Source organism: Myxocyprinus asiaticus, chromosome 50 (assembly GCF_019703515.2).
Source record: "Myxocyprinus asiaticus isolate MX2 ecotype Aquarium Trade chromosome 50, UBuf_Myxa_2, whole genome shotgun sequence".
Classification (NCBI taxonomy): domain Eukaryota; kingdom Metazoa; phylum Chordata; class Actinopteri; order Cypriniformes; family Catostomidae; genus Myxocyprinus; species Myxocyprinus asiaticus.
In genome coordinates this window covers 25,822,069-25,844,568 of record NC_059393.1, presented here as the reverse complement: position 1 = coordinate 25,844,568, position 22,500 = coordinate 25,822,069, and the positions used below count along the sequence as shown (strand labels likewise).

The 22,500-nt window shown below is 38.5% G+C and overlaps 2 protein-coding genes and 1 pseudogene across 2 annotated transcripts; 1 reads left to right on the top strand and 2 right to left on the bottom strand.

The window, feature by feature from the left end:
• Positions 1–4,380: 4,380 nt before the first annotated feature.
• On the bottom strand, positions 4,381–7,910 carry LOC127439147 (ETS-related transcription factor Elf-3-like). The gene is made up of 9 exons (XM_051695260.1): positions 7,780–7,910; positions 7,409–7,561; positions 6,645–6,878; positions 6,382–6,528; positions 6,167–6,277; positions 5,975–6,055; positions 5,596–5,706; positions 5,297–5,492; positions 4,381–5,204 (listed from the first exon to the last, which is right to left on the bottom strand). The coding sequence occupies exons 2-9, from the start codon at positions 7,557–7,559 to the stop codon at positions 5,099–5,101; spliced, it is 1,137 nt and encodes a 378-aa protein (XP_051551220.1). The 5' UTR covers positions 7,560–7,561; positions 7,780–7,910; the 3' UTR covers positions 4,381–5,098.
• Positions 7,911–14,952: 7,042 nt separating this feature from the next.
• Positions 14,953–21,520, top strand: LOC127439162 (C->U-editing enzyme APOBEC-2-like). The gene is made up of 3 exons (XM_051695289.1): positions 14,953–15,232; positions 17,900–18,434; positions 20,912–21,520. Exons 1-2 carry the CDS (start codon positions 14,985–14,987, stop codon positions 18,426–18,428), a joined length of 777 nt encoding a protein of 258 aa, XP_051551249.1. The 5' UTR covers positions 14,953–14,984; the 3' UTR covers positions 18,429–18,434; positions 20,912–21,520.
• Positions 21,521–22,178: 658 nt separating this feature from the next.
• Positions 22,179–22,500, bottom strand: part of LOC127439174 (parathyroid hormone 4-like) — a 1,811-nt pseudogene continuing 1,489 nt past the window's right edge.

Genomic DNA, 22,500 nt, shown 5'->3' with positions numbered 1-22,500 from the left:
AGGAGTGGCTTAACAAGAGGAATACGACAACTGTAGCCAAATTCCTTGACATGTCTGTGTGTGGTGGCTCTTGATGCCTTGACCCCAGCCTCAGTCCATTCCTTGTGAAGTTCACCCAAATTCTTGAATCGATTTTGCTTGACAATCCTCATAAGGCTGCGGTTCTCTCGGTTGGATGTGCATCTTTTTCTTCCACACTTTTTCCTTCCACTCAACTTTCTGTTAACATGCTTGGATACAGCACTCTGTGAACAGCCAGCTTCTTTGGCAATGAATGTTTATGGCTTACCCTCCTTGTGAAGGGTGTCAGTGATTGTCTTCTGGACAACTGTCAGATCAGCAGTCTTCCCCATGATTGTGTAGCCTAGTGAACCAAACTGAGAGACCATTTTGAAGGCTCAGGAAACCTTTGCAGGTGTTTTGAGTTGATTAGCTGATTGGCATGTCACCATATTCTAATTTTTTGAGATAGTGAACTGGTGGGTTTTTGTTAAATGTGAGCCAAAATCATCACAATTAAAAGAACAAAAGACTTAAACTACTTCAGTCTGTGTGCATTGAATTTATTTAATACACGAGTTTCACAATTTGAGTTGAATTACTGAAATAAATGAACTTTTCCACGACATTCTAATTTATTGAGATGCACCTGTATGTGCCATTAAACCAGTTTAGTGTTATTTTCAGGTAGCTATCTACAAACATTTGAACAGTTTCACTTATTTAAACTCACTTGAGAAAACTGTTCCGGAAAGAACTGCATTCTGACACATTTAGGGGAAAAAGTTATTTTAGGTCAGCTAATCAGAACACATACTTGAACTTGAATGGTATTTGTTTTTTTCATCTTGACTCTTGACAAAAGTGTTTTGAGGAGTGTACAAAGAACATTTGTCAGGAAAGCTACATGAGTTTTTTTAGTCACTGTGAAAACAAACATTACATTGACAAACAGACAATACTGCAATACACACATGATATTTACTGTTTACATAGCTTTGTGCATTGTTCAAAATGAAACGACTGCACACCACTGCGGAGAATTAGGTTATTCATTTCTGTAACATTTCATTGTCATATCAAGATTTCTAATCATAACTGGTTGATTAAGAATGATAAAATGTATCTTTGTGAGGTTGTGAATGTTTCAAACTTAAAGAAATATTGTGTGTTAAAACCTAAAAATAATTCGCTATCATTTGTTTTTATTGTTGTTAGTTTTGGAGTCATGAAAAATATATTTAAGTTTAGTTTTAGTATTGTTATATTTCTGAAGTGAACAGGTTTTCATTTAGCTTCCATTCTTTTCCAGTTTTGGTAATTGATGATAACACTGCAGAGAATAAGCTAACAATGCAAAAACACACAAAAATTAACTTTTATTAAATGATATTTCCCTAACACTGCACTGTAAACTATGTATGTAATTTTAACGGTAAAAGACTGTAAAAATGTTAATTGATTAACGAATATTAACTGTCAAATATACAGTACATTTTTTACTATATTTTAAAAGGCAATACAGTAGTTTTTACAATAAAATGATGTTAAAATTTTATTTTTTTTATGTAAAAAGTATGATTATCCTGTATAATTAATGGTAAACATGTACATTGCTTAACAAGAGAGTACATGTACTTTTTACAGTAAATTATTATTATTATTATTATTAAATATTTTTTCGTGGTGGTGTAGTGACTCGCCTCAATCTGGGTGGCGGAGGACGAATCTCAGCTGCCTCCGCGTCTGAGACCGTCAATCCGCGCATCTTATCACGTGACTTGTTGAGCACGTTACCGCGGAGATGAAGCGTGTGTGGAGGCTTCACGCTAATCTCCGCGGCATCCACGCACAACTCGCCACACGCCCCACCGAGAGTAAGAACCACATTATAGCGACCACAAGGAGGTTACCCCATGTGACTCTACCCTCCCTAGCAACCGGGCCAGTTTGGTTGCTTAGAAGACCTGGCTGGAGTCACTCAGCACGCCCTGGATTCAAACTCGCGACTCCAGCGGTGATAGTCAGCGTCAATACTCACTGAGAGCGAGAACCACTAATCGCGACCACAAGGAGGTTACCCCATGTGACTCTACCCTCCCTAGCAACCGGGCCAATTTGGTTGCTTAGGAGACCTGGCTAGAGTCGCTCAGCACGCCCTGGATTCAAACTCGTGAACTAGCGAACTCCAGGGGTGGTAGACAACGTCTTTTACCACTGAGCTACCCAGGCCCCCTCACTGTAAATTATTGTTAAAATTATGGAAAAAACAATAATCGGGCATTCCCAGAATTCCCTGTGACCCATTACATTTCAGTATATTTTATGGGAATTGTTCTGTTTCTTCTTATTTTTAATATCAGTTATATAAATTGGGATGTGTTATATTTGATGTAGATTAGTTAATGTTTATTGCATTATTTTAATTTCACGTGTTACCCGGATGTGTGAGTGACTCTGAGCTCTACATGTTTATTGATCATTACTCCTGGAAGAGTCATTATTGATGAACTTCATGTCATCATGTGCTCATCTGTAATTACTACTGTGATTAACAATACATTATAAAGTGAAAATCAGATTTTTACAGTTTCAGTAGGTTAATATCAAGTTTATGACTTTTTTTACTGTAAATTTAACAGAATTGTTTTTTTTACAGTACCAGTGTGGTCATATAAATGTAAAGTTGTTTACATTTTTACTGTATTTTTTACATAATTATTCTGGCAACCACAGCTGCCATTTATTTATTTATTTATTTATTTTTTTATTTTTTTGTATTTTTTTTTTACAGTGTTTTTTCTAACAAATTCTCTTTTCTATTCATTCCACATTTTTAAGGCCACATCCAAGCGAATATGTTTTTGGTTTAAAACTCTGTTTCTCTTTCTTAACGTTATAATTTTCCAAAGTATGTGGCGCTTGAGAATTTTTTAGAAAGTCTCAGATTTCGTTGGAGGAAGACACTGTTCCAGTACGGATGTGGAGCGCATACATACAGTAGCAAAATAAATAAATACGTGTTTTCAGCTCTACACGCATTAGTGTTGATGTGGCTTCAGTAAAATAATCTCTGAACCGAGAGGTCATACAAACACAAAACATGAACTTCTAAAGATCTCAGAATGAAACTGCTGTTTTTAGTAACTGGTGATCATGAACTCTTTAAATGAAGTCTTGTGAAAGATAACGCCGCTTGATTAGCCGTCTCAGGTGACCGTAATTCCAGGGTAGTTTCAAGTGTTTCAAAGTTCAAGAAAACTTTCTGACTGTTTTCTGCAGATCTCACAGGTATTCAATTATATGTATGAGATGTTCCATGTCAATACAGCTAAACTTGGTGATTTTTAAGAATATTTACTGCTTTAAATTTACAGGAGAGTTTGTGCTCGCTTTGTTGCTGTGTCCATTTGCATGTGGACAAATATTGTTGTGTGTCATGTATGTTTGTATATTTGAATGTTGGACCTCTAAAGAACAGTCGCTTTGTGCTCTAAAATGCAAAACTGAACCTACGTTGAAACATGTGATTGTTGAGTTTAACTAAAGGTCAGCTACAGCAAATTCATCGTTTGGAAAACTTTTGCAGACGTTTGCTGTACGCAGATCAACACTTACAGGGAGAACTGGTGGTTTTTCTTTTAACTATAGAGATTAACTATAAAAAAGGAGTTTTGTTAACAATATATCTATTGAACTTCACAATGTACTACTGTGCACATTTCAACACGTTGGCAAATTGGTTATCTGATAATGAGACTACAACAAACTGAGCATTTACAAAGTAAATGTCATTGTTGAAATAAGGTTGAGTGAATGTTTGTAGTAGAACACTGCTCAGATGGGTGAGGCGCAAATACAAGATAGTTTAATTAAACAACCAACAGGAGTCAATAAAAGACCTGTCTATATATACATATATGGACCCACTTTATATTAGGTGGCCTTAACTACTATGTACATAACCATTTGATACAATACACTTATTATGTACATACATGTAGTTGCATTGTAATTACATTTAAAGTACTTGCATTTAATTACATTTGTAGTTACACTGTTAACTTTACCCCTAACTGTAACCTAACCCTTACCCCAAAACCTAACTCTAACCCCTTATCCTAACCCTAACCCAACCCATACCTCAACCTTGGTAGCAGCAAATGTGGATATTTTGCAGAACAACATGTAGTTACAATGTAAATATATAGTCTTCTATGTATTAAATGTTTGTACATAGTAGTTAAGGCCACCTAATATAAAGTGTGCATATATATATATATATATATATTCCTATGTGATGAATTAATATGCAAGGATATACTTTATAATTCAAAGATAAATAGAAGCTAGCTAGAATAACAGACCAAGGTGCGTACATATTTTTTATCATAAACTTTATTTCATAAAATGTTCATACAAAAAAGCAAATATATGCCATACATAAGTGTTAAATATAGTATAAGATTTGAGAGGGAAACCTCGTACACATTATCCAGTGACTTCTTAACAAATCACAGAAAAACTGAGCAAAATCTTCAAATGATATAGTCTGATTTGTACTTGATTGACAAATATAATGAAGAATACATAGTTCTTACACATGTCCGTTAACAGTGGAATATATATATCAATCAGTACAACAGATGTGAATGACACTTCATACAACCGTTATGTCCTTCTGTTCTGAGTTCGTTCAAATGTGACAAAAAACCTTTACATTTCATACAAACTTTATGCCCCCAATGCTAAAGAGCCTTTACAAAGCTTTACATACTCTCACAGTTCAACCATTGTGTACAACAAAGTTTCCATAAACATCTTAAAGTGGTTAGCAAATAGATTCTGATCCAGGCCACGCCCGCGTGCCATCCGAACCGGAGAGGTCCTTTGAGATCTACACAACATTTTTACAGGTTCATAAAACCTACATTAGCCAAAACAATGGCTTACAGTTTCTGCGAAACCTTTTCCCTCTGGGAAGAGTGTGTTTCTATAGAGAGGATCTTCAGAGCAACCAAACTCAGCCTAAAGTTCCTCATTAGTAGGAGTCCAATTACTCTACGGTTGAAAGTGACCCTCTTTCATCAGGTCCGTTTCAATATCCAGTCTCCTCTATCCTCCAACCAGTAGAGTTCTTTCCAAACTTGTAGACGAGTCTGCGTCCGTCCACTCTCTCCAGAATGTCTCTCTTATAGTAATACCTGTAGATGAAAGAAAACGTTTTGATTATTCTCTTGTCCCTTGTTCAACCTTAGTAAAAACCCACAGAACCCTTGATCCCAGCTTCATTTACCTCATGGCTCTGCTGAGCTTCTCGTAGGTCATGCTGCTGTTCTTCTTCTTTTGGCCCCATAGTTGAGCAACAGCCTCAGACTTCAGGAATTTAAAGACGCCGTCTCTGCGGTCCTCCCACTTCATCAGACCATGGTTCTGTTCTGGATGGATCAGAATGTCCCTGATAAACTCCCACAGGTGAGTTCCTCTTGGAGCTGGAATAGATCAGAGTCTGGTTTAGAATATGGATTATCTACTGAACTGCAAGACTTGATTTCAGCATCAGGTACCTCTTCCCCCAGAATTCTGTTCACTTACCATGTTTGCTTTTCTTGGACTCAATGAAGTGTTCAGATTCCCGACTAATTTTTGGAGGTCGTCCCCTGCCTCTCTTCTTGACCTCTCCTGGCTCTTGTTTCACAAAGTTCTCTGTGGAAAAGTCACATCGAGCAAACGTTAGACAAGTCTAGAGCCCCTTGCAACCTTACTCAACCTTATTCGTGGAAGACTACCTTCGTGCAGAGTTTAGTTCCAATCCCACTTCTACACAACTGCCTGTAATTGCCAATTAATCCTGAAGACCTTGATTAACTGGTTCAGGTGTGTATGATAAGGTTTGAAGCTAAACTCTGCATGAAGGTGGACCTCTAGAAGCACGTCTGAGTACCCCTGCTGTAGGAGAATCTGATAAACTTACTGATGGAGTATGGTTTCTCTGAGTATTCTGGGTCAGAATCGCTTCCACAGGACTCTGGTGAACTCGGGTTCAAGAAGCTGCCTGAAGAGGAAGATCCAAAGAAGGAGCGTTTAGCCTTAAGGAGAACTTTAGGGATGTTCTTTCACAGATGTTTGCTTAAGTTTAGTGGAAATAGAACGAGGTTGTACGTACCAGTGTGAGAGCTCTTAAGACTCTCAGGAAAAGAGTCGTAGCCATGGTCACTCTCTGGCGTCAGCAGGTTTCTGTACTCATTGAAGTAACTGTATTCGGTGTCTGAATTTTCTGTGCAAATAAAGTATTTCAAATGTTATTTATGGTATGGATAGTTGGGCATTACTTTGTGTGTGGTCTGTGTTGATGTCCAGAAGAGGGGGACTGATTCTTACCTGTTGGGATGGATGACTGGACAACCACTGTATCCAGTAATGGTCCAAGACCTGGCTCGTTCATGAAGGGAAATGAGTATTGCAGGATAGTGTCCAATAGATCGAATTCAGAATCACTTAGAACGGCATTCTCAGACTGGTCATTAGCTGCAGATACAAACAAAATAAAGGGCATTAATGCATTCAAGTGCCAATAACTGTAGCCCAATTTAGCTGTGAAACAAATGGGTTTGTTTAAAGAAGTTCACATCTCTGTTGCTCACCATATCTGGCCTTAAGGTTCTCCAGACTGTGGTGGAGCTGATCACCAAACACTGCTCCGAACACGCTCATTAGCGATTCTCTGTTCATTGTGCACAGTGTAGGCCCATCCATGTTGCAGCAGGTCATATTCAACAGACTGGCATCAAACCTGGTCTCCTCCACGTGAAATCCAATCCACTCCAGAACATCCTGCCTGGTCCACAACTGCGGATTCACGTGTTGCCAGTGGCCTACTGTAGAACAAGTTCAAAGAAAGTTCAGCCACATTTACACCTGAACAGGCACGGACATGTCATGTGTGACAGAGATCTGAGAAAGACAACTGACGGATGATTTCTTGCCCCAACCACCCCCCTATCAGTGGGTTCTGTCTTGAAGGAAACGCCCCTAACAATAGAAGAATACCCTCTCATGTTTACTGTCTCTAGGGCCAGAGTTTCTGTTGTGTGTTTAACTATTTGTTGTGTTGACACCATGTAGGTTTTGATCACAGTGTCAACAATGACAGCAATGCCATAGAACAAAAGAGAAAACATTCCTGTACATCTACTGCAGGTCAAGTTAAACATTCTCTTGGTTAATGATTTTAGGAGTCTGAAGTTGGGAGATTATTAGCATGTCTAGCCTCTCAGTTGGTCAACGGGAATCATTCAGAAACCCTGGCATTGTGGCAAAGTAGCAATGTAGATTTACAGATCTACAGCTCTTGTATTCTTAAGTAAGGTCTTCAAATGTGCATATCTGTGAGATGAAGAGCTCTTACCCATTGTATTGTTACTGTTGAAGGTGACCTCTGAGAGATGCGGCAGTCTGCCCATGGGCACTCCCATGCTCAACAAGTTAAGATGTGGTTCAGAGGGGTACAAGTTGGCATTTGCATTGTTAAGAATTCGACTCAGTTCATTCGATGCCATTTCTGTGTGATAAGAAAAAATTTACGTTTATGTTTCATCCAGAACCAGTCAAAAGTAACTGTCAAGATATGTCTACAATATAATTTTAGACAAAATTAGACTTCATAATTTAAATAGAATTCCTCGTGTGTGTTTGTCCCTAAACAAAAATGCTAAATGTTTTAGTAAGTTTTCAATGGTTAAAGAAAAAAATTAAAAATGTAAATTGCAGATTATTTACCTGCTGTGGTGTCCAAAGGCAGTTTGATTTCCAGATAAAATCCCAGTATAAGTTTTGGTTAAGTAATAATCCAGTCTATGTGGGTTTATCTTCAGTGGTTTGAGGCACAGACTGGTAAGAGTATCCTGAGGTTTGCTTTTACACCTGTTGCCTCCAATGAATTTATACAGGTAAAAGGGGGCGTGGCCAGGTAAGATACTCAAAGAGGTGGGGACAGGCGAGTGCTGCTGGGAGGGGGAATTCCAACGAATCTGTCTCTCCTTCTTTCTGTCTCTCTCTCTTTCTCTATCTCTCCTTTTGTTTTTTCTGAGATGGCTAAACCTTGAAAAATGAACTTGAAACATGACATGGCAGGTTGCTGCAGTGAGCTAACATACATTCAGAGATAAACATGAGCAAATTCTACATCACACATACAGATTCTTTCCATCCATCACAATTCACACACACAGACATACTGTTATCACCTACACCCACACACACACATATACATATTAACCCGTTTTCTCAAATCCTGGAGAGCTGAAGTCATTTCTGTCAATATTTACTGTCAACGCCGGTGTGTGTGTGTGTGTGCAACTTTATAACAGGTTTCGGTTTGCTGCAGGACTGGCTGGTGTTTCTATGTGTATTTGCCTTCATACACACATACACACACACACATGTACATGTGTACCATGGTAATACCATGTTTTTCAGGCATGAACCATGGTAATACCATATTTTTTGACGTACAATATACCATAGTGTACCATGGTAGTACCATATTTTTTGGACGTACAATATACCATGGCAATACCATGTTTTTCAGACATGTACCATGGTAATACCATATTTTTTGGACATACGATATACCATGGCAATACCATGTTTTTCAGACATGTACCATGGTAGTACCATATTTTTTGGACGTACAATATACCATGGCAATACCATGTTTTTCAGACATGTACCATGGTAGTACCATATTTTTTGGACGTACAATATACCATGGCAATACCATGTTTTTCAGACATGTACCATGGTAATACCATATTTTTGGACGTACAATATACCATGGCAATACCATGTTTTTCAGACATGTACCATGGTAATACCATATTTTTTGGACGTACAATATACCATGGCAATACCATGTTTTTCAGACATGTACCATGGTAGTACCATATTTTTTGGACGTACGATATACCATGGCAATACCATGTTTTTCAGACATGTACCATGGTAATACCATATTTTTTGGACGTACAATATACCATGGCAATACCATGTTTTTCAGACATGTACCATGGTAATACCATATTTTTTGGACGTACAATATACCATGGCAATACCATGTTTTTCAGACATGTACCATGGTAATACCATATTTTTGGACGTACAATATACCATGGCAATACCATGTTTTTCAGACATGTACCATAGTAGTACCATATTTTTTGGACGTACGATATACCATGGCAATACCATGTTTTTCAGACATGTACCATGGTAATACCATATTTTTTGGACGTACAATATACCATGGCAATACCATGTTTTTCAGACATGTACCATGGTAATACCATATTTTTGGACGTACAATATACCATGGCAATACCATGTTTTTCAGACATGTACCATGGTAATACCATATTTTTTGGACGTACAATATACCATGGCAATACCATGTTTTTCAGACATGTACCATGGTAATACCATATTTTTGGACGTACAATATACCATGGCAATACCATGTTTTTCAGACATGTACCATGGTAATACCATATTTTTTGGACGTACAATATACCATGGCAATACCATGTTTTTCAGACATGTACCATGGTAATACCATATTTTTTGGACGTACAATATACCATGGCAATACCATGTTTTTCAGACATGTACCATGGTAATACCATATTTTTTGGACGTACAATATACCATGGCAATACCATGTTTTTCAGACATGTACCATGGTAATACCATATTTTTTGGACGTACAATATACCATGGCAATACCATGTTTTTCAGACATGTACCATGGTAATACCATATTTTTTGGACGTACAATATACCATGGCAATACCATGTTTTTCAGACATGTACCATGGTAATACCATATTTTTTGGACGTACAATATACCATGGCAATACCATGTTTTTCAGACATGTACCATGGTAATACCATATTTTTTGGACGTACAATATACCATGGCAATACCATGTTTTTCAGACATGTACCATGGTAATACCATATTTTTTGGACGTACAATATACCATGGCAATACCATGTTTTTCAGACATGTACCATGGTAATACCATATTTTTGGACGTACAATATACCATGGCAATACCATGTTTTTCAGACATGTACCATAGTAATACCATATTTTTTGGACGTACAATATACCATGGCAATACCATGTTTTTCAGACATGTACCATGGTAATACCATATTTTTTGGACGTACAATATACCATGGCAATACCATGTTTTTCAGACATGTACCATGGTAATACCATATTTTTGGACGTACAATATACCATGGCAATACCATGTTTTTCAGACATGTACCATGGTAATACCATATTTTTTGGACGTACAATATACCATGGCAATACCATGTTTTTCAGACATGTACCATGGTAATACCATATTTTTTGGACGTACAATATACCATGGCAATACCATGTTTTTCAGACATGTACCATGGTAATACCATATTTTTGGACGTACAATATACCATGGCAATACCATGTTTTTCAGACATGTACCATGGTAATACCATATTTTTTGGACGTACAATATACCATGGCAATACCATGTTTTTCAGACATGTACCATGGTAATACCATATTTTTTGGACGTACAATATACCATGGCAATACCATGTTTTTCAGACATGTACCATGGTAATACCATATTTTTGGACGTACAATATACCATGGCAATACCATGTTTTTCAGACATGTACCATGGTAATACCATATTTTTTGGACGTACAATATACCATGGCAATACCATGTTTTTCAGACATGTACCATGGTAATACCATATTTTTTGGACGTACAATATACCATGGCAATACCATGTTTTTCAGACATGTACCATGGTAATACCATATTTTTGGACGTACAATATACCATGGCAATACCATGTTTTTCAGACATGTACCATGGTAATACCATATTTTTGGACGTACAATATACCATGGCAATACCATGTTTTTCAGACATGTACCATGGTAATACCATATTTTTGGACGTACAATATACCATGGCAATACCATGTTTTTCAGACATGTACCATGGTAATACCATATTTTTGGACGTACAATATACCATGGCAATACCATGTTTTTCAGACATGTACCATGGTAATACCATATTTTTGGACGTACAATATACCATGGCAATACCATGTTTTTCAGACATGTACCATGGTAATACCATATTTTTTGGACGTACAATATACCATGGCAATACCATGTTTTCAGACATGTACCATGGTAATACCATATTTTTTGGACGTACAATATACCATAGTGTACCATGGTAATATCATATTTTTCGGACGTAGAATATACCATGGTAATACCATGTTTTTCAGACATGTACCATGGTAATACAATAATACACTTTGCAGTGCCTTGGAGTATCATGTAAACACCGTGATTTATGAATATCAGTACCATTCATGTCTGTGTGTTTGCACTGTTTTGTGTTTCTATTTTTACACACATTTGTCACTCTACAGTAAAAATAGCAGTCGTTTTTCTTTCACAAGTTCTGTGAGGCATCTGTGATGAAGTTTGAATTTTTTCCTGGGTATTATCTTTCATCACTGCAGCTCATTTTCCATTTGTTTCCGATGTCAAGCAGGTGTACCCAGAAGGAAAGATGTGTTGGAATGCCATTGAACAGGTTTGAATGGAACTAAATGAGTTGTGAGGCTGGAAGACTTTTCATGAGTGAAGGAGTCTGTCACCTCACCACCCACCTCTCTGTCTCTGTGTCTTACATCATGTTGATTGAAAACTAAATAGAAAGGAAAGTGTGAAAAGGTATTCATCACTTATGTCTCTGTGCTGTGTGAAAGTATGTGTAGGTTTATATTGATGAAGGCCACATTTTTAAAATATCCTCACTAATATAGTTCAGTATGCCATAAACTGACCAGTCATGTTTTGCTGTAATTCTACTTATTTTAACAGCTTTGTGTAAGGGTTAGGTTTAGAGGTGGTGTATAAATAATACCATCTAACTATGAGATGTGCTCACAAATACAGTGAAACAAAAGTGTGTGAGTGTTTCCAGAGTACACAGCTGATATGATCAAATAAACATGAGTGTCGTTTGCAGTCTTATGACATGTTATTGGCTGATAAATGAAATGAGCTAGAAAGGAAAACATTATAATATTTGCATTATAAAGGTCCTATATTAATACCCACTTTAAAATGTCAAATTTAATGGACCTTTTAAACAGTGTCTCACACAAAGATTCAGCTCTTGAGGATATGTAGGTTCACTTAGATATAGTTGACAAAATTATCTCAAGAAGCGTGTTAAACACATTTGGGACATTTGAGGACATCCTTAATCGGAAAATTAACTAACAACATTTTTTGGTGTCTATAGCAATTATAGTTAGCTTCATATAATAAGAACAGAAGTGTGTGGTATGTCTTTGTTTAGATAGCTAAGTAAATATGTGTGGACCAGTACCCATAATGGTGATAAAACTTGAAAAACTACATTCTGAAGCCTTTACAAAATAAGGATTAAATGATGTCTTAATTCATGTATAAATTTCCAGTTGCCGGTAAAGGGTTAGTTAGGGTTTGGTTTAGGTGCAGCTATCATAATTAGTGTAATTGTAGAACAACAGTAGTAATTGGGAAGTCTCTACCATTGTGTGTGCATGTGTGCGTGTGTGCGTGTGTCCGTGTGTCCGTGTGTGTTATACACAGCTTGGGGTATGTGCTGTTATTTATTGACCACATCTAGTAAAGCGTGAAGGTCAGTGAGACAGCGAGGAATTCCTTCTGCCTGAGATCTGTATGCAAAGAGCAATGAGAAAGAGTAACTTTTGTTGACTATTAATAGGTGCTTAATTGTGGACCTCAAGTTCCTCATTATTGCTCCTTACAGTGAGAGCTGCACAAACTCCATCAGAGTGACATTTCTGGCACCATGTGGACAGATCTGGAAACTACAACACTCACAAACTGATAACCATAAATAAAGTACCATGGCGAGGACCTAGGCAAAAACAAAGGTTTTTGCAATGTATTTGTGATATGTACAACTAAAATACGTGATAATGAATATATTTGACAGTACCTTCTCTTGTTAAACAGCAATTTTATCATAGTAAACTCCACACAGTTCACTCCAAAAGGACTGTTTAGTGTAAAACATGTTTAATGTTTCATTAAATGATGAGCGGTTTATTCAACGTTGTGAAGCATCCTCGCCATAGAGTGTCTATGGAACGGCCACGTTATGCTAATCTATGCCAACCTTCTAGGCTTCCCTATAAGAAGGGTTTTGGTGCTAGCGTCAGTATAACTTGTAATCGAACTTTTTTGGCTTCCTGAAACATAATTACATCTTTAAATAGGAATACGTACTTTTAACACTTGTGCGTCAATTTAAAGTTACTCAGAGGTCCTTCGAGGAACAAAATGTCCGCGTCAAAAAACTACCATAAAAATATTATATATTAATATTATTTTCCACTTTCACTGACTGACTAACCCTTTTTTAACTGATCATAACTACCAAATATTCATTTATTTTCAGGATTTTAACCATTTAAATGCCAGTTTGTTTATATAATGCCACTGTTGTTTATCACAGACACACACAAATTTCTCAATACACACATAGAAAACACACTCTAATAATTAATTAATTAATAATTTTCTTTATTTATCACACATTATACATTTGCACATATACAGTGAAATTCTTCTTTTTCACATATCCCAGCTAGGCTGGGGTCAGAGTGCAGGGTCAGCCATGATACGGCGCCCCTGGAGCAGATAGGGTCAAGGGCCTTGCTCAAGGGCCCAACAGTGGCATCTTGGCAGTGCTGGGGCTTGAACCCCCGACCTTCTGATCAGTAACCCAGAGCCTTACCCGCTGAGCCACCACTGCCCCCTCTAACATCCATACCAACACACACACAATTTTATCTGCATCATTTATTCAGTTGGCCTGCAGTGCGCTATAATACAGCAAACAGAGAATAGGGGAAAAGCTTGTATTTGCTCCATAGGCTAAACATGAGAAAAATGGCGCCATCTGGTGGAAAATATTAAAAATGTACATTTTGAAGCCAGGGCTCTGGAATGAAAGCATAATATCATAGAATTCATGATTTTATGCTTTAATGGCACTGGGATCAAATATTGCAGTTTTAATGGGTTTCAATGGGGACATTTTTGTCCTGAAGGTCCTGAGTGTGACTATTTTGTGTACACAGTGTATTATAGATGTATTATAGGAACTGAGGTTGAAATATCAAAATTACCCCAAAAATACACACCTTTGGCTAAATTTATGCCGTTGGCATAAACACAGCCAAAATGATCAAAAAAACAAAAATGAAAAAGACAAAGACGTCCTGAAGATCGCACAAGGGTTAAGACCCACCCCAACCTTTTGTTTTGCTTTAATTCCCTGCTGAATTTAGTCTCCTACTTCTCAGATGTGTCACCTGAGTAAAAAAGTGTCCAATAATCCCACGTCTCCTCTAGAGTTTCATAAGGGATATTAACAATGTATCAAATTGAGCTCAGATTTGCCAAGATACTGAAGTCATCCATACATACGTCCATTTCTCATCAAATGTTTCCAAGAGCTATCCACATGAATATGTCAACAACTGACTCATTTGTCCATTTTTATTTCATCTAAGTAACTTTAGGAGAAACATGGCAAGACAAGTTGATACTTAAATGGGAACTCCATGAGCTTTAAAAGAGCAACCTCTTGAATCTCTTGTAAGATTTCGTTTATCTGTCATCTCTATTGCCAGGAGTTCTTTTTATAGAATACCAACAGCTGCAGCTACACACATGCAGTATGACCCTCACTGGCCTAAGCACCATCCTGAGCGCCTGCCCCACACACACACACACACACACTCTGGTGCGGTTATAAATACTGAAGTGTGTGTGTGTGTGTTTGTGTGTGTGTGTGTTCAGTCTCAGAGATGGCCGACAAAAAGGGCAGCAGCAGTGTCAGCTCTCGTCTGACCGTCAAGAGGAAAGAGAGAGCAGAAAATGAACCGAAGAAAGAAGAAAAACCTCCTAAAGAAGAAGAGAAACCAAATGTGAATGGGAAGAACGCACTCGTGGAGAACGGCGAGGCCGCGGCGGTGAGTAACGGAGCCGCAGCGAACGGTGACAATGCAGAGAAACCAGAACCCATGGAGCTACCACCATTTGAAATCATCACAGGGTAAGTCTGATAAAGCATCTGGTCATACTATGAGATTGAAAACGTAACTAGTCTAGGGAAATATGCACTTTTGTCACTTATTTTAGGTTGTAATTACGCTTCAACATTTAAATGCACTTTCAAAAGATTAGTTCCCTGTAGCTCTCAAATCTCAATAAGTTTGCCATGTCATGCTCCGCCATGTGATCTTTAAAAACCAATGATATTCGGCATCATTGACATCAAACCTGGCTCAAAGCGTCATATTTTAATATACGCAAACACAAATGAGAAGACATTCAGTGATTTCATATGTACATTTGTTTTTTTTCCTCACACAATTGACTTCAGAAGACTTGGAATATAGTGCATGTGTCATAATGATTACTTTGCTTTTTAATCGATATTTGGAGATGCAACATTCTTCGAAACATCTTTTGAGTTCCACAGAAGAAAGTCGTACAGATTTAAAACAACATGAGGGTGAGGCTTAGGGTTATCAGTTCATCCAAATTCAACAAAAGTCTTCTGGATAAAGAATATAAGTGTGTTTCTCTATGACTGTATCTGTGAATCTAAAGGGAAATTACGAACACTCAAGCTGAACGCTAAACTAGAAGAGATAAATCCAACCCAACCCCCAAAAGGTCAGTCATTGACAGACTGTGATGTGTCTCCCTGTCTGTCCGCGAAAGAGAATGTTCTTAAAAATAAAGATTCCAGTAGGAACCAACCACGCTTTTACAGTCTAATTCAATTGGAGAACCTTTATAAGCTCCTCAAAGAATGTTTTGTCTCTAGTTCTTTAGAAAACAAAACACCAATTCACTGAAGAACATATAATGAAACATGAAGAACTTTATTAACCTACAATCAACTCAAAAACCCTTTACAGACAAAACAATTCTTCAAAAGAATCGAAGAACCTTTAAAGAACCTTTCTGAGGAATTCTCTCAGACTGACAAAGAGGAAAATTGTTTTGCTCAAGAGGACTCTCTATCATAGTGCGGGAGACTTAATGGAGTTCTCAATTCTGTTTCGTTGAAGTATTAACTTTCTCCTAAAACTCCTCCTCCAGTCATTGACTCTATCTAGGAGAAACAGTTGAGATATTACAGAGATCTCATTTGTGTTTAGTCCAGTGGGGATAGATACACAAATGTCTTTAACCCTAAATATTTGTTGAGGTTTAGATGACCTTTCAACACTTTACATGACCAATCCACCAATCCACCAATGAACAAACAGTCATCAGATATTTCTGTCACTGTCTGAAGTTTATAATCCAACATCAAGTTGAAAACAAACCTGTCTGGTTCTATAAGTGTTTGATAACGAGGGGCGGATGAATTTAATTCTGCTGACAAATGTAAGTCATGAATTGTGCTCGATCATCCAAACACAGGTGTTCATTACAGTTGTATCAGGTTCATTTGGCAACAATAACTCTAAACTCTCTCACGACACTCAGATCTGTATATGGGTCAGAGGCTAAGAATAAAGATCGGCACCCACTGCAGGTATTTATAGCCCTAACAGTCATTCCAGCTGTCTGACTGTGAAGGTGTTAAAAACGACCGTACAAACCCCCGAGAGAAACCCAGGACTGCTTGGAATATATTAAAGGACCCCATGAAATCACGCTGACTATCACACCTGGAGTCACGAGTTTGAATCCAGGGTGTACTGAGTGACTCCAGCCAGATCTCCTAAGCAACCAAATTGGCCCGGTTGCTAGGGAGGGTTGAGTCACATGGGGTAACCTCCTCGTGGTCGCTATAATGTGGTTCTCGCTCTTGGTGGGGCGCGTGGTGAGTTGTGCGTAGATGCCGCGGAGAATAGCGTGAAGCCTCCACACGCACTACGTCTCCGCGATAACACACTCAACAAGCCACGTGATAAGATGCGCGGATTGACGGTCACAGACGTGGAGGCAACTGAGATTCGTCCTCCGCCACTGAGGCGAGTCACTACGCCACCACAAGGACTTAAAGCGTATTGGTCTCCTAAGCAACCAAATTGGCCCGGTTGCTAGGGTGGGTGGAGTCACATGGGGTAACCTCCTCGTGGTCATGATTAGTGGTTCTCGCTCTCAATGGGGCGTGTGGTAAGTTGTGCGTGGATCGTGGAGAGTAGCATGAGCCTCCACATGCTGTGAGTCTCCGTGGTGTCATGCACAACGAGTCACGTGATAAGATGCGCGGATTGACGGTCTCAGAAGCGGAGGCAACTGAGACTTGTCCTCCACTACCCAGATTGAGGTGAGTAACCGCGCCACCACGAGGACCTACTAAGTAGTGGGAATTGGGCATTCCAAATTGGGGAGAAAAGGGGATAAAAAAATTTAATAAAAAAAAGGACCCCATGAAATCAAAACTGGAGGTCTGTGTCTGTTAGCCTTGAGGTTAACTATATGCTAGAATACACCTAAACGTTTTAGCAGATTAAATATTAAAAAGCATATTAAAAGTTTTGCCCAATAAAACCGTCCTCTCAGCATCAACATAGGAAGGAAAGCCGCGCTAGTCAAACCATCTCATGTGATTTTTAAGCAACACAGAGTCTCCAATGTGAAAATTATTTGAGAGCTAACTTTCAGCTAAAATACCTTGTAGTGTACAGAGAATTCCAGTAGAGGGTGCTGTGCACATCTGTGATAACTATTTCACCACCTCACATCTCCACAGGGATCGAATGGACCCCTTCTTCTTCAAATTCCAGTTCAAGAATGTCGAGTACTCCTCTGGGCGCAATAAAACCTTTTTGTGTTATCTGGTGGATCAGGGTCCCGGCGCTGCAGGTCTGCTCAGAGGCTACATAGAAGACGAGCATTTGGGCGGTCATGCCGAGGAGGCGTTTTTCCAACAGATCCTGCCCAACTATGACCCTGCCCTCAAATACACCATCACCTGGTACATGTCGTCCAGTCCGTGCGCCGCCTGTGCTGGGAAGTTGGTGGAGATCCTGAAATCTCGGAAAAACGTACGACTGGCCATTTTCTCCGCTCGGCTCTTTGAGTGGGAGGAGCCAGAGATTCAGGCGGGGCTAAAGGCGCTGGCGGCCGCCGGCTGTAAACTGCGCATGATGAAGCCGCTGGATTTCTCGTACACCTGGGACACATTTGTCGAGAGCGACGATCAGCAGTTCACGCCGTGGGAGGACTGTCAGGAAAATTATGAGTACTATCAAGAGAAACTGGCTGACATTCTACAGTGATAAAGAGTAAGAAAAGTTAAAAGCTGCTCATGATTTATAGTTAAACGACAATCAAGCTACTCTTTAAATATACTGTATATATATATATACCTATATACACACTCGGTGACCACTTTATTACGTACACCTGTACACCTACTTATTCATGTGATTATCTTGTCAGCCAATTGTGTGGCAGCAGTGCAGTTAATAAAATCATGCAGATGCAGGTCAGGAGCTTCAGTTAATGTTCACATCAACCATCAGAATGGGGACAAAATGTGATCTCAGTGATTTCTACCGTGGCATGGTTTTTGGTGCCAGACGGGCTGGTTCGAGTATTTCTGTAACTGCTGCTTTCCAGTCTTTAACTGTCCAGTTTTGGTGAGCCTGTTCCCACTACAGCCTCAGTTTTCTGTTCTTGGCTGACGGAAGTGGAACCCAATGAGGTCTTCTGCTGTTGTAGCCCATCCGCCTCAAGGTATGACATGTTGTGCATTCTAAGATGCTATTCTGCTCACTACAATTGTACATGGGGTTATCTGAGTTACCGTAGACTTTACCGTAATCTCTTTACACTCTAGAGACTGTTGTGCATGAAAATCCCATGAGATCAGCAGTTACAGAAATACTCAAACCAGCCTATCTGGCACTAAAGTTCACGCCACGGTCTAAATAAATGTTTTTCCTGATTCTGATGGTTGATGTGAACATTAACTGCATGATTTTATGCATTGCACTACTGCCACACGATTGGCTGATTAGATAATCACATTAATAAGTAGATGTACAGGTGTACGTAATAAAGTGGTCACTGAGTGTATATACACTGGCGGCCAAAAGTTTGGAATAATGTACAGATTTTGCTCTTATGGAAAGAAATTGGTACTTTTATTCTCCAAAGTGGCATTCAACTGATCACAATGTATAGTCAGGACATTAATAATGTGAAAAATTACTATTATAATTTGAACAAAATGTTCAGATCTTCTTAAACTACTACAAAGAGTTCTCATCAAAAAATCCTCCATGTGCAGCAATGACAGCTTTGCAGATCCTTGTTATTCTAGCTGTCAGTTTGTCCAGATACTCAGGTGACATTTCACCCCACACTTCCTGTAGCACTTGTCATAGATGTGTCTGTCTTGTTGGGCACTTCTCACGCACCTTACAGTCTAGCTGATCCCACAAAAACTCAATGGGGTTAAGATCCAGAACACTCTTTTCCAATTATCTGTTGTCCAATGTCTGTGTTTAATTGCCAACTCTAACCTTTTCTTTTTGATTTTCTGTTTCAAAAGTGGCTTTTTCTTTGCAATTCTTCCCATAAGGCCTGCACCCCTGAGTCTTCTCTTTACTGTTGTACATGAAACTGGTGTTGAGCGGGTAGAATTCAATGAAGCTGTCAGCTGAGGACATGTGAGGCATCTATTTCTCAAACTAGAGACTCTGATGTACTTATCCTCTTGTTTAGTTGTACATCTGGTCTTCCACATCTCTTTCTGTCCTTGTTAGAGCCAGTTGTCCTTTGTCTTTGAAGACTGTAGTGTACATCTTTCTGTGAAATCTTCAGTTTTTGGCAATTTCAAGCATTGTATAGCCTTCATTCCTCAAAACAATGATTGACTGATGAGTTTCTAGAGAAAGCTGTTTCTTTTTTTGCCATTTTTGACCTAATATTGACCTTAAGACATGCCAGTCTATTGCATACTGTGGCAACTCAAAAACAAACACAAAGACAATGTTAAGCTTCATTTAATGAACCAAATATCTTTCAACTGTGTTTGATATAATGGCAAGTGATTTTCTAGTATCAAATTAGCAATTTATCATGATTACTCAAGAATAAGGTGTTGGAGTGATGGCTGCTGTCTAGATTTGATCGAAAATTACTTTTTTCAAATAGTGATGGTGCTGTTTTTTACATCAGTAATGTCCTGACTATACTTTGTGATCAGTTGAATGCCTCTTTGGTGAATTAAAGTACCAATTTCCTTCCGAAACAGCAAAATCTGTACATTACTCCAAATCATAATTTTGCTACCTACAAGTTGAGATGGCATTCTAATATGTTGTGCACTATGAAGCAGACAGCAGCAGGCTCATTTGATGACTCTTTGGCAACCACTCAAACCTACATTAGTTTCTAGGTCAACATGTTCAGAGACCGATTATCATGAGGAGACGTGCCACTAATAGAAAAATGAATGGGAGAAATCACATCTATCACATATAGGAGCCAATCAGCAGTTTGATAGAATAATTGCCTGTGTGTTGACTCTAGAGCACACATGCACATTAGATGGACCAGCTTGAAGAAAAGTTTTATTAGCCTGATTTGAGCTGAAGTAGCACAATGTATGCCTTCCTGGTGGCATCGTTGAGATTGCAAGTGACCTGACTTCTCTTAAAGGGACTTTTATTGTACAATGAGATGCTGTTTAACAGTGAAAATATGCTATTTATTTTGTACATTGAAGCTGTGAAATTTTTCTCTGTTGCAGGACATGACAGCCCGCAAACGCTTTTCCAACCATGAAGAGTGTGCATGAGTGTTCTTATGAATGTATGTGAGAGACAAACCTTTGGCAAAACAATGTCAACTTTGTACTTTGTTGCGTCCACAAGCTGAAAGATGTTTAAAGACGTTATTAGCGATTTCTACGGTGAGTGTTTAAAATGCAAGAATCCTGTTAAAGTGGCGGATTCCTTTAATACCTTTATGTTTTCTGTATTTCCGTGAGGTGGTTTATACATCATGAGGATGGTTGAATTTTTACTATTTAATTTTTTCTTTAAACAAATCACTTTTTGTGTATGTACATTCGTTTCTGATTTCATATTTCACACAGTTTTATATTCGGTGACAGACTTCAGATTCGCTTTATTTATATATTTATGTTCATGCTGGTCAGAGCACAAATTCATCCTGAACACTGTCAAATAAAAAAAACAGTAAATTTAACTTTGTATTAATTCAGACTAAACCGAACATTACTGTAACAGCTGCATATGAAATAGGTTGAAATATTGCGTAAGCAATAAATAAAAAGAATAAGTGGGAAAAGATTCACCTTCACTATTTTGGAAAACTAATAAATGCTTTTGTCTTATTCTGGTGTGCTCAGGTTTATTTTACGTATAACAGCTGTGAGGAAAAATTATAAAAATGCAAACACGCAAATATTCACTTCATCACATTTGACCAATTTAACAGAAATCTATTCAAATGTTTATAGTGGTTTATTTAAAAGCTTTTTTTAATCACACTCACACATGTAATAAATAAACAAATGTGATCTGGTTATAGTCGAACATATAAATAAAAATAGCAGAAATGATTAACTACATATTTGAAATCGGTTTGGAAGAAGCAATATACAATCCAACCCACATATACTCTGCTGTTAAATGCATCTAGTCGACACTAAAGTTTCAATTTCAAATTTGTATAGCGAATTTCCCAATGCAAATTGTACCAAAGAGTTTTTTTTAAATACAAAAAGACCTACAGGCAGAATTATACAGAAGAGGGAAATACATTATGTGATGAACAGATCATAGATGAAGATTTCTGTACATCTGAGCAACCAAGGGTGTAGCCAGGAAATAACTTTTGGGTGGTAGGCCCACCCAGGCCCACCCAGACCCACCCCGGCCCACCTAGGCCCACCCAGGCCCACCCAGGCCCACCTAGGCCCACCTAGGCCCACCCAGGCCCACCCAGGCCCACCTAGGCCCACCTAGGCCCACCCCGGCCCACCCCGGCCCATCCTTGGCTGCGCCACTGGTCTACACTGCAAGCAACAAATGCAACATGCAAAACAACAAAGCTGTCTACACTGCAAGCATGTGAGACTAATCTAAAGGTTTACAGTGTAGACAGCTTTGTGCATCAAACTGTGAGAGATCTAAGTTTGTTTGTTGCATCCAGACAGTTTTGTTAATTATAAAAGTGAAGCAATCTGAAGCGAACGGAAGTCACTCTGCCTTTTGCAAATAAGCAGTGATGCAACGCAGCAACTAGCAAGCGTAGTCACATACTGTATAATAGTTGCATTGCATCAGACATTTCATTGATTATTAAGGGACG

What these genes read in the sequence shown, in the direction of transcription:
- LOC127439147 (XM_051695260.1), bottom strand. Translation starts at nt 7,559, where the DNA reads ATGGCATCGAATGAACTGAGTCGAATTCTTAACAATGCAAATGCCAAC. An exon ending in GAACCTTAAGGCCAGATATG is followed by an intron (nt 6,529 to 6,644) that starts GTGAGCAACAGA and finishes TTGTATCTGCAG; the next exon opens with CTAATGACCAGTCTGAGAAT. An exon ending in AGAGAAACCATACTCCATCA is followed by an intron (nt 5,707 to 5,974) that starts GTAAGTTTATCA and finishes ACTTTTCCACAG; the next exon opens with AGAACTTTGTGAAACAAGAG.
- LOC127439162 (XM_051695289.1), top strand. Translation starts at nt 14,985, where the DNA reads ATGGCCGACAAAAAGGGCAGCAGCAGTGTCAGCTCTCGTCTGACCGTC. An exon ending in CCATTTGAAATCATCACAGG is followed by an intron (nt 15,233 to 17,899) that starts GTAAGTCTGATA and finishes ACATCTCCACAG; the next exon opens with GGATCGAATGGACCCCTTCT.